This window comes from Limulus polyphemus, unplaced genomic scaffold, assembly GCF_000517525.1.
Source record: "Limulus polyphemus unplaced genomic scaffold, Limulus_polyphemus-2.1.2 Scaffold1907, whole genome shotgun sequence".
NCBI classification, from domain to species: Eukaryota; Metazoa; Arthropoda; class Merostomata; order Xiphosura; family Limulidae; genus Limulus; species Limulus polyphemus.
The window spans coordinates 132,055-145,305 of record NW_013667517.1 but is presented as its reverse complement, the minus strand read 5'-3'; the positions used below and the strand labels follow the sequence as shown (position 1 = coordinate 145,305).

General features: G+C 31.1%; 1 protein-coding gene across 1 annotated transcript in view; it reads right to left on the bottom strand.

Moving 5' to 3' along the window:
* Nucleotides 1–13,251, bottom strand: part of LOC106465320 (Fanconi anemia group I protein-like) — a gene marked incomplete at its 3' end in the record, with an annotated part of 94,637 nt that overhangs the window by 78,365 nt on the left and 3,021 nt on the right. The window contains exons 3-5 of the mRNA XM_013925530.2: nt 6,612–6,706; nt 3,052–3,127; nt 1,548–1,678 (exon numbers count right to left, since the gene is read on the bottom strand). Coding sequence (XP_013780984.2) covers nt 1,548–1,678; nt 3,052–3,127; nt 6,612–6,695 — 291 coding nt within the window. The remainder of the gene's footprint in view (nt 1–1,547; nt 1,679–3,051; nt 3,128–6,611; nt 6,707–13,251) is intronic.

Genomic DNA, 13,251 nt, shown 5'->3' with positions numbered 1-13,251 from the left:
AACAACAAATTAGTTAGCTATATCAATTTTTATAGAAACATTCCTGTTGTAGAATCTCCAAGGACATATATAAATTTAAAGATAAAATATCACAATCTTACCAATTCATATCATTTATGCAGGCCTACTTCATTGTACATCAAACCTTCGAGATTCCATGGATCTCTGGCAGCCCCCAGAACCCCCGCCTCATAGAGGCTGTGAAAATGAGTTCTTCTTGATAACTTTACACAACTCAAGCCCTGGCCACAAACGATCAATAATACATCATGAAGCCTTGAAAGCTATGGAGTTTTCATAGTCCAACATTTGGGCCAGCCCTTCACTACTGTGATGTTAGCAGGATCAGAAGGCACTCCATTCTTACCTGTTGTAAGAATAAGACACTCCACTTCTGCAATTTTCATGAAAGCACACTTTCCTAGTTTCAATTTCAAGCCTGCATCCTTTACTCACTGGAATATCATTCTCAGATTTCCAGCTGTGACCTGAAATATGCAGCCAAACTACTATGTCATCCACGTAGATGAGTCAAATCTCCTGTTGCATTCCCCTAGGATTAAGCTTCAGCAATTTCTCAAAATCAACAGGCATGTTAAACAAACTAAATAGCATGTAATGGAATTCATAAAGTCCTTCCCTTTTTATCAAAAATAAACATTACTGGGTGACACTGATTATAAATTTGAAAAATATTAAACTTAGCATTCTCAGGTTTTATTAAACACTATCCTTGTACACTTTTAAATTTTTTCTCAGATATAATTCAGTGTTATTTAAAGTCTAACTTCAGTTTTACTCATAATGCTTGTACATCTTGTATTAAAAACTTGAAAATACATGTTATATTTCTTTTAAACTTCAATTGTAATTTTCTTCTTAACAGAAACTTTCAACTCTCAATCACTGTATTTGAATTCAAAGCCTGAGAGACTAATTTTATACTAGTGAAAAATATCAGTATAAAATGACTTGCTGAAAACTGCAGATTCAAACAGTTTTAGCTCTCACCAGCTCATTGATACAGACTGGAATGAAAAAAAAAAAAGAATTATGATGCACTTATATTTCAAAACTGCATCAAGCTAATTACTTTTATAGGGGTGTGATTAAGAATGTGATACCCAAAAAAAACTGTTATTGCTGCATGTGGAGGTCATATTCAATTGAAACAAAGTTATGAAATTTACATGAGCTGCTACTTTTTTGGTAAAATAAATTATATATATATATATATATATGTATATTATGGTATCTGATAATTGGAAATAGTTGATAAATGATGCATTAAGGTGCAGGATAACACAGAATACATCACTGCCATTTTACAACACATTCTGTGACTCAATGTATCATTCAGCATGATGAGTTAAATATTTTGGGTCATTTTATAACTGTTTTATAAAGAAACTGGGGAAACTGTTGCACAAGTATTAACAGCTTTAATATAATTTTATAACACAGCAGTGTTAATTAATTAAATTAATTAAAAGAAGTAAGGTTTGTAAATTAAAAGCTGATTATTATAACAAAATCAAATATTTTACCTCTAATAATAACAGTCCAACTAATTCAGATGCTATATGTTGCTGAAGCTCAGTTTTCTGCACTATATTCAGGACAAACTTATAGGTCTCAAATCTCTTCTTATAACTTCCATCATCACTTGAAGCAAATCCTAATAACAAATAATTTTCCTTCAACATTCCATTTATTCTATTAGGTTACTGTTTTGAAGTTTATGTTATTTTATACACCATATATAAACAGTAGCAGACATTAAGGTTAATATTATCAATTACCTTGGTACCCCTTCACCAAAAATCACCAGGGCCTGCTATAAATTCTAAAAGGCTCACACATTTATATTAAAATTTCTATTCAATTGTATTTAAGTACAAAAATAATAGTACAGTGGTATAAAATACCACATATTTTTAATTATAAAAAAATTAATAACTATTGATAGGTCTCACAAAGCATAAATGAATTTAACATTTGTATCAGTACTGGCCATATTTTGGCTGTAGTACTTAAACCCTAGGGAATGGATTATTAACTTTAAAAGATATCAGACTGTATATAGAGCTTAATAAATTTTTAATGCCATTTTCTTTTCCAATTGTATAACATTAAAGCATTATTTTTTCACAGAACTGGAGAAGCAAATGTATAAAATGTTAGGCCTAAACAACACAGAAATGTTAAATGAAGACTGAGCAGAATAGACTGTCGCTTTTTTTCATTTAGACAGAAAGACAGACCGCAAGATCCTTATCAGCTTACTTCAACACTGAGAGCCTTTAGATCCAAATCTAAATATCTTTTTTACAGAACAGATACAAAACATAATGTATTGAATTGATAACATAATTTTACAACTACAAGTCCTTTCTTCTTTGAAATCTTTATTAGAATATAATAATATAGTCCAAGCTAAATATATTTTTGTCTGAATAGCATAGCATGCAAATCAGTCCATCTTGGAAGACTGGCATATAACAAACTTTGCTCTAAAACTTGACATAAAATACCAAAATCATTTTAATCTATCATAATATGCTTAACTTTTAAAAATTTTCGATCTTGATATAATGTAATGTCAATTTTACATAAATAATTAAATGCAATCTAAGATAAACCTGGATCTAAAGAATGATAATAAGGCTGGCTTGGCAGAAAAATTGTTAACAGTGAATGTACCCAACTGATGAAACAATGCACTTTAATCATTATGAATAACATAATTTGAACATTAATTAGCTATGCTCATTAATAAATATATATATCTTTAGTTCTGATCTATGTAGGTAGCTTGCTTATAGTGTGTAGATATTATGTAAACTTGCCAAAGGATCCATGGCACAAATCTTGCAGTGTTACAATTTTTTTCATATTTGTTTTTAATACAAGCTGTACATATATAAAATTACAATGAATTTAGAACAAGTACTTAGATATAAAATATGAAAAGCCTTTCCTTTTTCAGTTGCTCAAATAATAAATATTGTACAAATTCTTTAAAAATAAGACATCCTTCCACTTACTAACCTTGAAATAAAGCTCTTACTACTGTAACTGCAGCAGATCGTCCTTTGTAGAGTTCTTCTCTTAAAAGTTTGAAAATCTGCATCATAACATCTGTCATTATAATATGGTGATATTATCCTAGCTACATAATGCTTCTCAAGCAAATATTACATATATAAAACACCAATTAGCTTCATATTTTTCTACTCAAGCAACAAATACAATAATTTGGTACAGTCAATTATATTTGTAATTAAGACAATAGTATTAGGCTTGCTGTACGTTTAACACTATATTCTCTATTCAGTCCCTTAGAATTTTTCAGAAAAGAAAAGTATATAATAGTATTTCAACCTCACCATGAATGCCATATACATTGCTGACAATGCATTTCACTCAATACTAGAGAACATCAGGTTGGCTGGAATACAATAAACACATTAATGGTTGGAACTCTATTTATATAAGTCACTTGTTAGAATAACAACTGATCTGGTGTGAACACCTTTTTGCTGGAGAAGCACGATTATAGTCAATTATGTTTGTCATAAGACAATAGTTTTAGACTTATTGGATTTTTTAAACACTACATTCTTCACCATAATCACTCTTCCCCAGCAAAAATACATTCACAACAGAATAATAATTTGGTATGCCCAAGTCAACCACTAACACAATCCAGTCCTTCACTGAACATCAACATAAACATTTAGTTGACATGCTCAAGCCAAATCCATGCAGCATTTCCTTTCTGAGCAATAAAAGGTTCACAGTAATTTGGTGTTAGATATATACAACTGTTTCAATTTAAGTTTAATGTGAGTGTTAAATTTAGTTATTTTTTAGGAGCAATATTTTATTACAAGTTTGTTTATGTAACTGTTTACGAATCATACATTGTGTAGTTCAATAGTTATGAATTGGTGATTGTTATATTATTGCATCATGAGTTTTTCTTGTTTTACTTTAGTATTATTGCATCATAATATCTAGTAGTGTGTGGAACATTTTAGAACTCTGCAGGGTATAAATATGCATCAAAAAGATAGATAGATAGATAGTTAGTTATAGACTGTGTGATCATGAGTTTAGCCATAAAAAACAAATAGTGGTGATTGCTAAAGTGAAATTGTCACAGACTGTATTGTAGTAACAAAATAGAGAAGAAATAATTTGTCTTGTCAGTTGTGTTCTAAAGAAACTGAACTAGACTCTGTGGACTTTGACAAAAAAGATACAATTTTTTAAGACTCTGAATACAACTGTGATAACCAATAGTGTAATGAACATTTGTATACACCTTTAACTTGTTTTAGTATATTATCTTAAATCAAGTGATTATGTACTGTTTGTTTATTGTCAAAAAGTCACAGACACCTACTGTAAAGAATCCTGCTCATACATAAAACCTGACATTTGGTTTCTCCAAGCTATCAAAAAATTTCAGTCCCTCTTATATCAGCAACATAAACAACATCTGCCATGTTAGCAACATCATTCTCCACTTCTGCCACGAACAGCAACACCATCAGATGGTTAACTTAAAGAACAGAAGAGTCAGTGACAAAATTAATAAGTCAACATGAAGAGAATAAATCATTTCTGATCAGCACTTTTAACTGGCCTTTCAGAGAATGAGCTATCAAGCTTCTAGTTGCAGGTGGACCAGTAAGAATAGTATGCTAAGTCTACTTTATGATTATCTGGTGTACTTTCCCATGAGACAAATGTCTGAAAAAATGTAGAATGTGTACCATGTTATATTAAAGTTTAAGTTATTTAGCCTTTTGAGACCTTCATATGTCAAAAGAGAATGAATACCAAACCAATAGCCTATCTATATACAGAATAATAAATGGTAATTTTTTTAATTAGGAGGATGTGACCAGTGAGGTCCTTCATGAGTCTATCTTAGGTTCTCTTTTGTATATTATTTACATTAATGACTTTGATAGCTTCTTGGCCAGTAACATCTTTATATTAATTTAAGTTCATAAACAAAATTTTAGATGGCAAAAAGTAATGTAGCCCTTTAAGGTCACATCTTATCAAAAAAATAATTAAAAAGAAAAAATATTATATTTCTAGTTACTTTTTTAAAGTAAACTCAACATATTGAATTGAGCTGCCTTTAATTACCTATTACCTGTCAAACAAAACTTCAAAAGAAACTAAACTAACCACACCTCAGACAAACGTTCTATAATTTTGTAACTCTTTAACAACAACAAAAATGTTTATTTAAAAACAAGTCTGCATTTAAGCTTATCTAAAAAGCCCTTATCAATCTCAGTAGTGAGCCAGAACATTGAAGTTCTAATACTGAAAATTACACAGATGAAGTGTTGAAATTTGGAAAGGACTTGCTTACTGTTGAGAAGAACATTAATATTGTATAAAATGGTGAGAATTTAAATACTTAACTCTTTTCTGAATATTTAGTTGTAATGAAAAACCAATTAGTTCTTGGTTCTACTTACAGGAAGTTTGAACTTAATATTATGATTATTGTAAGCCTTATAAAAAAAACTCTGGTGAGACCTCACTCTATGCAGTTTTGATTCACTTGATATATAAAAAGGTCATAAAAAGGTCCTTCCTGCTTTATCTGTGAAGAGAAGTTTGTTACAATATTGGACTTCTTTCCTTTAGACTGCAAAATATTTAGGGCAAACTTCATTTAGTTGTTTAAAATCATTAGAACCTTGGATAATCTGTGTTGTTTTTGCCCGAGTGTAGGATGAAAAAGCTGAAAATATAAACTTTCACAATAGGGACAATAAATTTTAAGTTCTGAAAGTCAAGATGCAGATTTTTTCTTTGAAAATTGAATTTTGTTAGGGTTATAAATTTGTGGGACGATTTGCATAAGAGTGTAGTATTTGCTGTTAGTTTGACTTTTGTTTGCCAAGATATATGGTTGTCAATGAGTCTTTCAATTATATTAAAATAAATATAAATCTTTCTTTTTTTTTTCACATAGAGGTGAATTCATTGAGCTGATTAACCATCTGTAACCTTATATTTTCTTATACTTATTTAATTTATAAAATGTTAAGATAAAAATTAACACATCACTGGAAGAGGAGGTAACAAATTATGCAAAAAATGTTGTTATAGTTCATTTTAAAGTGAAATGAAGGTATTCTTATGTTTATTTCTAGCAGTGATATAAAAAATATTATATTATATAAAATACTGACTGAAGTTTACTAGCAATCTATTTCTTAACTTTTAAGCAAATTGTCACAGAACTGTACAGAAAATAACACTTAAAATGACATGTACTGTGGCAACATACATCACTACAGTGCATGACATTTAACAAATGTCATGAAACTAATACCAGTATATTGAAACTAAATATAAACAGATGCTGGTGAATTCTTATACAAATAACATTTAAAAGTAATATCAATCCCTATCAAACTATACATGAGCTACATTTTTTCAGCCCTTTTCAACTACACATAACAGAAAATGGATATATTGGATTCCATGTCATAGAGTTTAGTTAATTTCCCATGTAACAGTATCTTGAAAAATTATTATTCACTCAACAATCATTTATTTTTGTTCACCTGTGTTAACTCTACATTCTGGGCATGTCCAACTAGCCCTTGTAAATCTCTTTGTTCAGCAAGTTGGAGTAACTGCTTTTCCATTTTTATTTCACCTGAAAATAAGAACAAATATGAATATATCTGTGGACATAATTAGTAAGCAAAACAGCAAAATAAAAATCAATTAGTTGAATAAAAATCTATCTTATGAAAAAAACCTAACACAAGTACAGTCCCAGGTGTCATCAATCAATAGTAAAATGTGTCACAAGGGTCTTCCGACCTATAGGAATGAAAGAGTGAACATAAGAAATGAAAAATTAAAACAATATATGAAGCATCTTTTATCATGTAATCAATTCTTTATTATAACTGAGTGTGTTGTCACTTATCTGGGTAATGGAAAGGTGTGGACAAGGTGTACTTAAGTGTTCAAAAAGCATCTAATAAACATCAAGCATTATGTGAACAACATAGTAACCCACAAAGCCAGATGGGAAGATCACCTGAAGACATTCAGAGAGCTGTTCAGACAAGTGAGGGCAGCAGGTCTGACCATCAGACCATCCAAGTGCTACATCGTTTATCTTATGCTGGACTCTGTTGGACACAAGGTGAGCAATCAACAGATAGTCATGAAAAAGGAGAAGCTGACCCACATACAAGATGCACCAGCTCCAAGAACCAGGCAACAGGTTAGATCCTTCTTGTGGTTAGTGGGATACAACAGGAAGTCACTGCACCACAGCAAATGAAATTCCAGAAGATGGAGAACATGTCAGGAAGTCTACCAATCCTTAAAATGCCAAACTTCAATAAACCATTCATTGTTCAGGCCAATGCATCAGATATAGGAACTGGAGCAGTATTCTGCAAGAACATGAAGTGGACTGTTTCCTGTAATGTACATCAGTAAAAAGCTGTTGAAAAGTGAGAACTACTACTCTGTGATTGAATGAGAGTATCTGGAAATTACAGAACTATCTCTACAGAAAGGAGTTCATCATCCAGATGGACCATCAGCTCCTTGCATACATCCAGGTGCAAAATTGACAGTGCAAGGATCATGAGGTGGGAATTGTATCTCCAGAACCACTAGTTCTGCAGTGAAAACATCAAGGAGCCTGCAAATGCTGTTGCAGACTCTATGAATAGACTTTGCGCATGAACTGAAAACAGTCTTTGTATATAGTATTAAAAAATATTATAAATATTTTTCTTGAAGAGGAGCATATTGTTAGACATCCACAACTGTTTAAATTAAGGCAATGTTATGATTTAAATGGTTAACTCACGTGACCATGGTTAGCTCTCAAATTGACCGACCATGTGACCACTTTCTACTCATTTAAAGTCATTATATTTTTGATACTACTAGCTTTTATTATAGAACGTATAGCTTTACAAAAGTTGGCAGAATTTCAGTAAACATTATAAATCTTTCACATACAAAAATCAAATTTTTAGTGAAGTCTTTTTAATAAACTAAAAAAAGATTTTTCCATGAATAAAGATATATTTTTTTTACTAGTCTGAGTGCAAAGTGATTTTCATGTTAAGATTTAAAATACTTTTCTTCATCTCCAAAATCTCAAATTTCATTTACATAATCTTTATAACTTGCTAGATACATTTCATACATTAGTTTTCAGTAAAACTTTATATTTTATCTGTTATTTTCTCTACCCTAACTATACAAGGTTGGTCAATTTGACCAACCAAATAACCAAAAAAATGAAATAAATCTAAATTGCCTTTTTTTTCTTTCAAGAATGATATCAAATTGTAACATGAAACTACCTTCATTTATCCTAAGTAGCTTTAAACTCATAACAGTATACAATTATTTACACTTAAATTTTATTGTTTTAATACCCTTTGAACTGTGTCTAACTACTATTCACACCATTAGAAGTTGTAGATCACTTGGGGAACATGGAGCTCATGTTAAGCTAATGAATTACATTACCTACGAGCTACTACGAGTTGCTCGCATGCATGCCTCATAAAACATTTTTATTATATTATTATTTATTTTACCTAATCTAACTTTAACTAACCTAAAGAGATTCCAATTTTTCATTTTAGTTACTTTTATAATAATAAATAAAGAATCCACATGAAAAGCAAAATAATAAAGTACTTACCTGGATTTTTTTGTTGTTGTCGACCATCGATGGCACTTAACCCTACTTTTTATATACTGATGGTAGTAATGCACTAAATAATTTTTATTCAATTAAATAATGCACCAAAGAACATAAAATAATAACATGCAAAAAGAAAACAATGTCCCTTAACTTTAACAATTTTTCTGGATTTCTAACTATGTGACAAGACCCATTACAAATTCATCCAAGCTAGTCAATAAGGGTTTCCTATGTGAACAAAGCTTGTACTAAAATAGGAACTGACAATTCTCTGTTCAGAAAACAATGTAATATAATACATCATTTGATAGATGAAAACCTTGGCTCTCTATTGTTATAAATAATATATTATTAAACATAAGAGAGAACTATTAACAAATCCTAAAAGAGAGTATGTGACAGGTGGGTGTAGCAAGAGGGGTCTGACTTTCTATTTGATGGTTCTGTAACCAAACAAGATTGAAGGCTATAAAATTATGGTTTACCTGAGCAATGACAATTTTATAGTGAGTAATTTACATTAAATTTCATACATAATGAAGATGGAGGAATGATGAATAAATTACAGTGGAGGGGATGCCTAAAGAAAATATGTCACATTTCTTACACCAGGAGAAATTCAGGATTTTTTTAAATTGCCTTATATAATTAATAACTCAAAACTTGTATACTATTAAAATATGCATTATTAGCTACAATTTTCTGCTATACTAATTGATATACCATAAACAAAAAAACAGTTCAATTAAATTTTGAATGTAAATCACTATAAACCTCGTGACATGCACAGTAAAGGATGCCCGTGCAGAGAGGGTTAAAGTATAGCTCGAGTGTTAAATTTAGTTATTTTTAGAAGCAATAAATTATCACAGGTTTGTTTACATAACTGTGTCCAAATCATACATTGTGAAATTCAACTGTTAATGAATTGATGTTTGTTATATTATTACATCATGTTACTAGAAAATTCTTAAGTTTTTCTTGTTCTTTCAATTGAATATTATTGCATCATAATATGATGTAGTGTGGAGCATTCTAGGCCTTTGTCAGTCTATAAATAGGAGTCCAAAATGTAGTTCGAGTTAGTTAGACAAAGTTAGTTAGATAGATAGCAAGATCAAGACTGCATGATTGTGAGTTTAGCCATGAGAGTGTATAGTGTCAATTTCTGAAGTGAATTATCACAAACTGTATTGTAATACAGAAAAGAAATAATTTGTTTGGTTAATTGTATTCTGAAGTAACTGAACCAACACGTGTGGACTTTGATGAAAAAGAGACAATTGTTTAAAGCTCTGGATACAACTGTGGTAATTAACTGTGTGACAAACATTTGTACATACATTTGACTTGTTTTAATATACATTCTTTTAAAACAACTGTACTGTGTGCTGTTTGTTTATTCTTGAATTTTATCACCAACAAGTCACATACACCTACTGTAGATTCCAGCCCATCCTTACATAAAAACCTGACAAGTGAATTGTTATAAAAGGAGTTCACTCAAACTGAATTACTGACATAAGTGAAGTACCTCAAAGCTCATTGTTATGACCTTTGCTCTTTTTGATTTACATCAATAAGACAGATGAAGGACTGATCAATAAGTTACTTAAATTTGATGATATTAAGGTCTAGGGTGTTGATGGCTATGAGGAGGATGCTGCTGCTTTACAAAAGAATTCTGATTCTTTGGCGAGTTGGGATAATAAATGGCAGATAGCTTTTACTACCTAAGCAATGTGTTGGTGCTATGGTACAAATAAGATTTTAGGTTTTGTCAGGGTTTTAAATATGAGTGGGCTTTGGATTCTTCTACAGTAGGTGTCTGTGACTTGTTGGCGATAAATTTGGACAAGAAACAGACAGCACACAATCCACTTGCTTTAAAATAATATATTCAAAACAACTCAAACGTATGTATAAAAAATTCTTTACACTACAAAAAATCACAGTTTTATCTAAAACTCAAAATAATTCTCTTTTCTTGTCAAGAGTCCACACAGGGTGATTCAATTACTTTAGAATATTGCCCTGTATTAGTAATCACTCACACGTTGGCTAACTTCACATTTTCTAACTTTTTTGACTAAAGTTTTACTTTATTTCACTTGCTCTCTCTCAGTCACACACACATATATACCTTGCCCAACTGAGGCCTGGAATTTTCTACAACCTAGGAGATGCTATGATTTAACAATGCTCACTTGGCAAGAAAAATACCAAAGGTTCAAGTAATGTGATCCCAACAATATTACTAAAGCCTAGTACAACAATCAACTGCATACACAATGTATGACTCATACAAGTTATGTAACGAAATTTGTCACAAGTAACACTTCTAAAACAATCAACCTTCAACACTCCTGTCATGAAAACTAAACAATCATTAATATTAAATCACCAAATAAACTAAATAATAGCTCTTAAACTAAACAGTCTTATATATCCAACAGGTTTCATCTACAGAAATATTTGATAATGTCTAAAGAGGTTACAATTTCATTGTATTGGTCTCTGGTTAGGTCAAATTTGGTGTATTATGTTCAGTCTTGAACACCTTACCTTAGAAAGGACATTGAATTGTTGGAAAGGATTTTGAAAAGGGCTACTAAGATGATACTTGAAATGAAAAGGTTGTCATACGAGGACAGTTTAAGATCTCCAAATTATTTTTTCTATTGAGAAAAATAAAAGTTAGAGGGGATCTAACTGAGGAGTTTAAAATTGTTTAAGAAAATGATAGTGTTGATGCTTCATCTTTTTCATACTTTTTAGTGAGAATGGTGGGACTACAGAACACAAATTTTTACAGGGTAAGAATCGTCTTCAACTAAGACAGCTTTATGTTTCTAACAAGGTGGTTGGCTTTTGGAATGAGATGCCTTCAGATTTGATGGATGCCATTTATTTAATGGAAAGTTTGATAAATATTTTAATGATAAGGGCTGGCTATGAGTTGTTTTTATGTTTAAATTAGTGAATGAGATGACCTAGATGAACCAACAGGTTCCTTGTTGTCCTTAACTTTTATGTTTAATGTCATGTTAAATAGCTTGATTCTAGTTCTATATATATATATACAATTATTATTTGTTAGCTCTGGAAATCGAAATTAAAAATAGTCAACATCAATATGGTTGGAGGTATTTCATGCATAATTAGGGTAGAATAATTCAACAGTGCAACAGTTACCAGGAGTGGGCAATGTTCAAATATTATGAGTTTGATTGTGACTTCCAGGAAGCCCAGAAAGACAACACATTTTCACTTGCAGAGTTTGTTTACTTGAGGATAAGTTGGAGACAGATTTGGGAAAGTTGTGCTATAAGTGTAGTGGGAGGAAAACAGCAGACTGGAAGTAGGAGAAGAACTAAATAAAGTGAAAGTAAACATTACTTTGTTCATAGAGAGGATGAAAATGCAAGTGCTGGGTTTACAAAAGTGCGCAATAATAAAATAGTTAAGGCTAAAGAAACATGTTCAGTTAGCATTCAGATATCATTCTCTAATGCATTTAATCATTGGCTATTAAGGAATAAGACAACAAAAGGTTTATTCAGTGGGGAACTTTCTCATCAAGTATACAAATAGTCATTTGTAGTAGAAAGCATAGATAGACTAGAAGTAGAATTTGCTTATGAGGTACTAAGGTACAGAACATAACAGACTGTGCAGACAGCTTAGTTTCTGATATCAAGGAACATTATCATTTCTGTAGTGCATACAGGAACAAATAATATTGGAAATTATAAATCACAAGACCTGTTCAATAAGTATAAAGAACTCCATCAGAGCTTTAGGGATAGAAATAGACAATTAGCCCTTTTGGCAGTGTTCCCTCAAGCTAAATGTGGCAATGGATTACTAGGCAGAATCGAGGCTTAAAATAGAGATAATAACAAACATTCTTAGAGCAATATGTTGACTAATTGGATCTTTGACATAATTTTCCAGATAATGGTGAATTATTTGCTAGAGATGGGCTTTCTTTTTCTTATATATATATATAATTTTTTTAACCCTCAAGTCATTAATTGATCATACAGAAAATGTCGTATTTGGTAGCAATGTTAAGCAAAATGAAATCTGCTATATTAATTCAGTACTACCAACACTCACTTATTGATTGCAAGACTCGAGCATCTTGGCCTATTCTTATGCTCACACACATTAGTGAAAAAAAAAATCTTCTTTTGATCAAATTAGCAGCTTTCTGTACTGCATTATAGTTGGATTATCCACTGGATATTGAGGTCAAGTTCAGCATCACACTAATCTGGAAAATGCACCAGATTGTACCACTTTGCTTCATTGATTAAAAGCAAGCTTTTCTGGGGAGCATGCCCTCCTAGAAAGCAACTGTCTTAGATGCTCCCAGCACCTTACTGCTTGCTAAAAGTTTACATTTTCAAGTCTCACTCAAACAAACTCCTAAAATCTTTGATAGGTTGTTTAGGCAGAGTATTCATAATGAATCTAAGTTTCAAATGGACAGCAACTGCCTG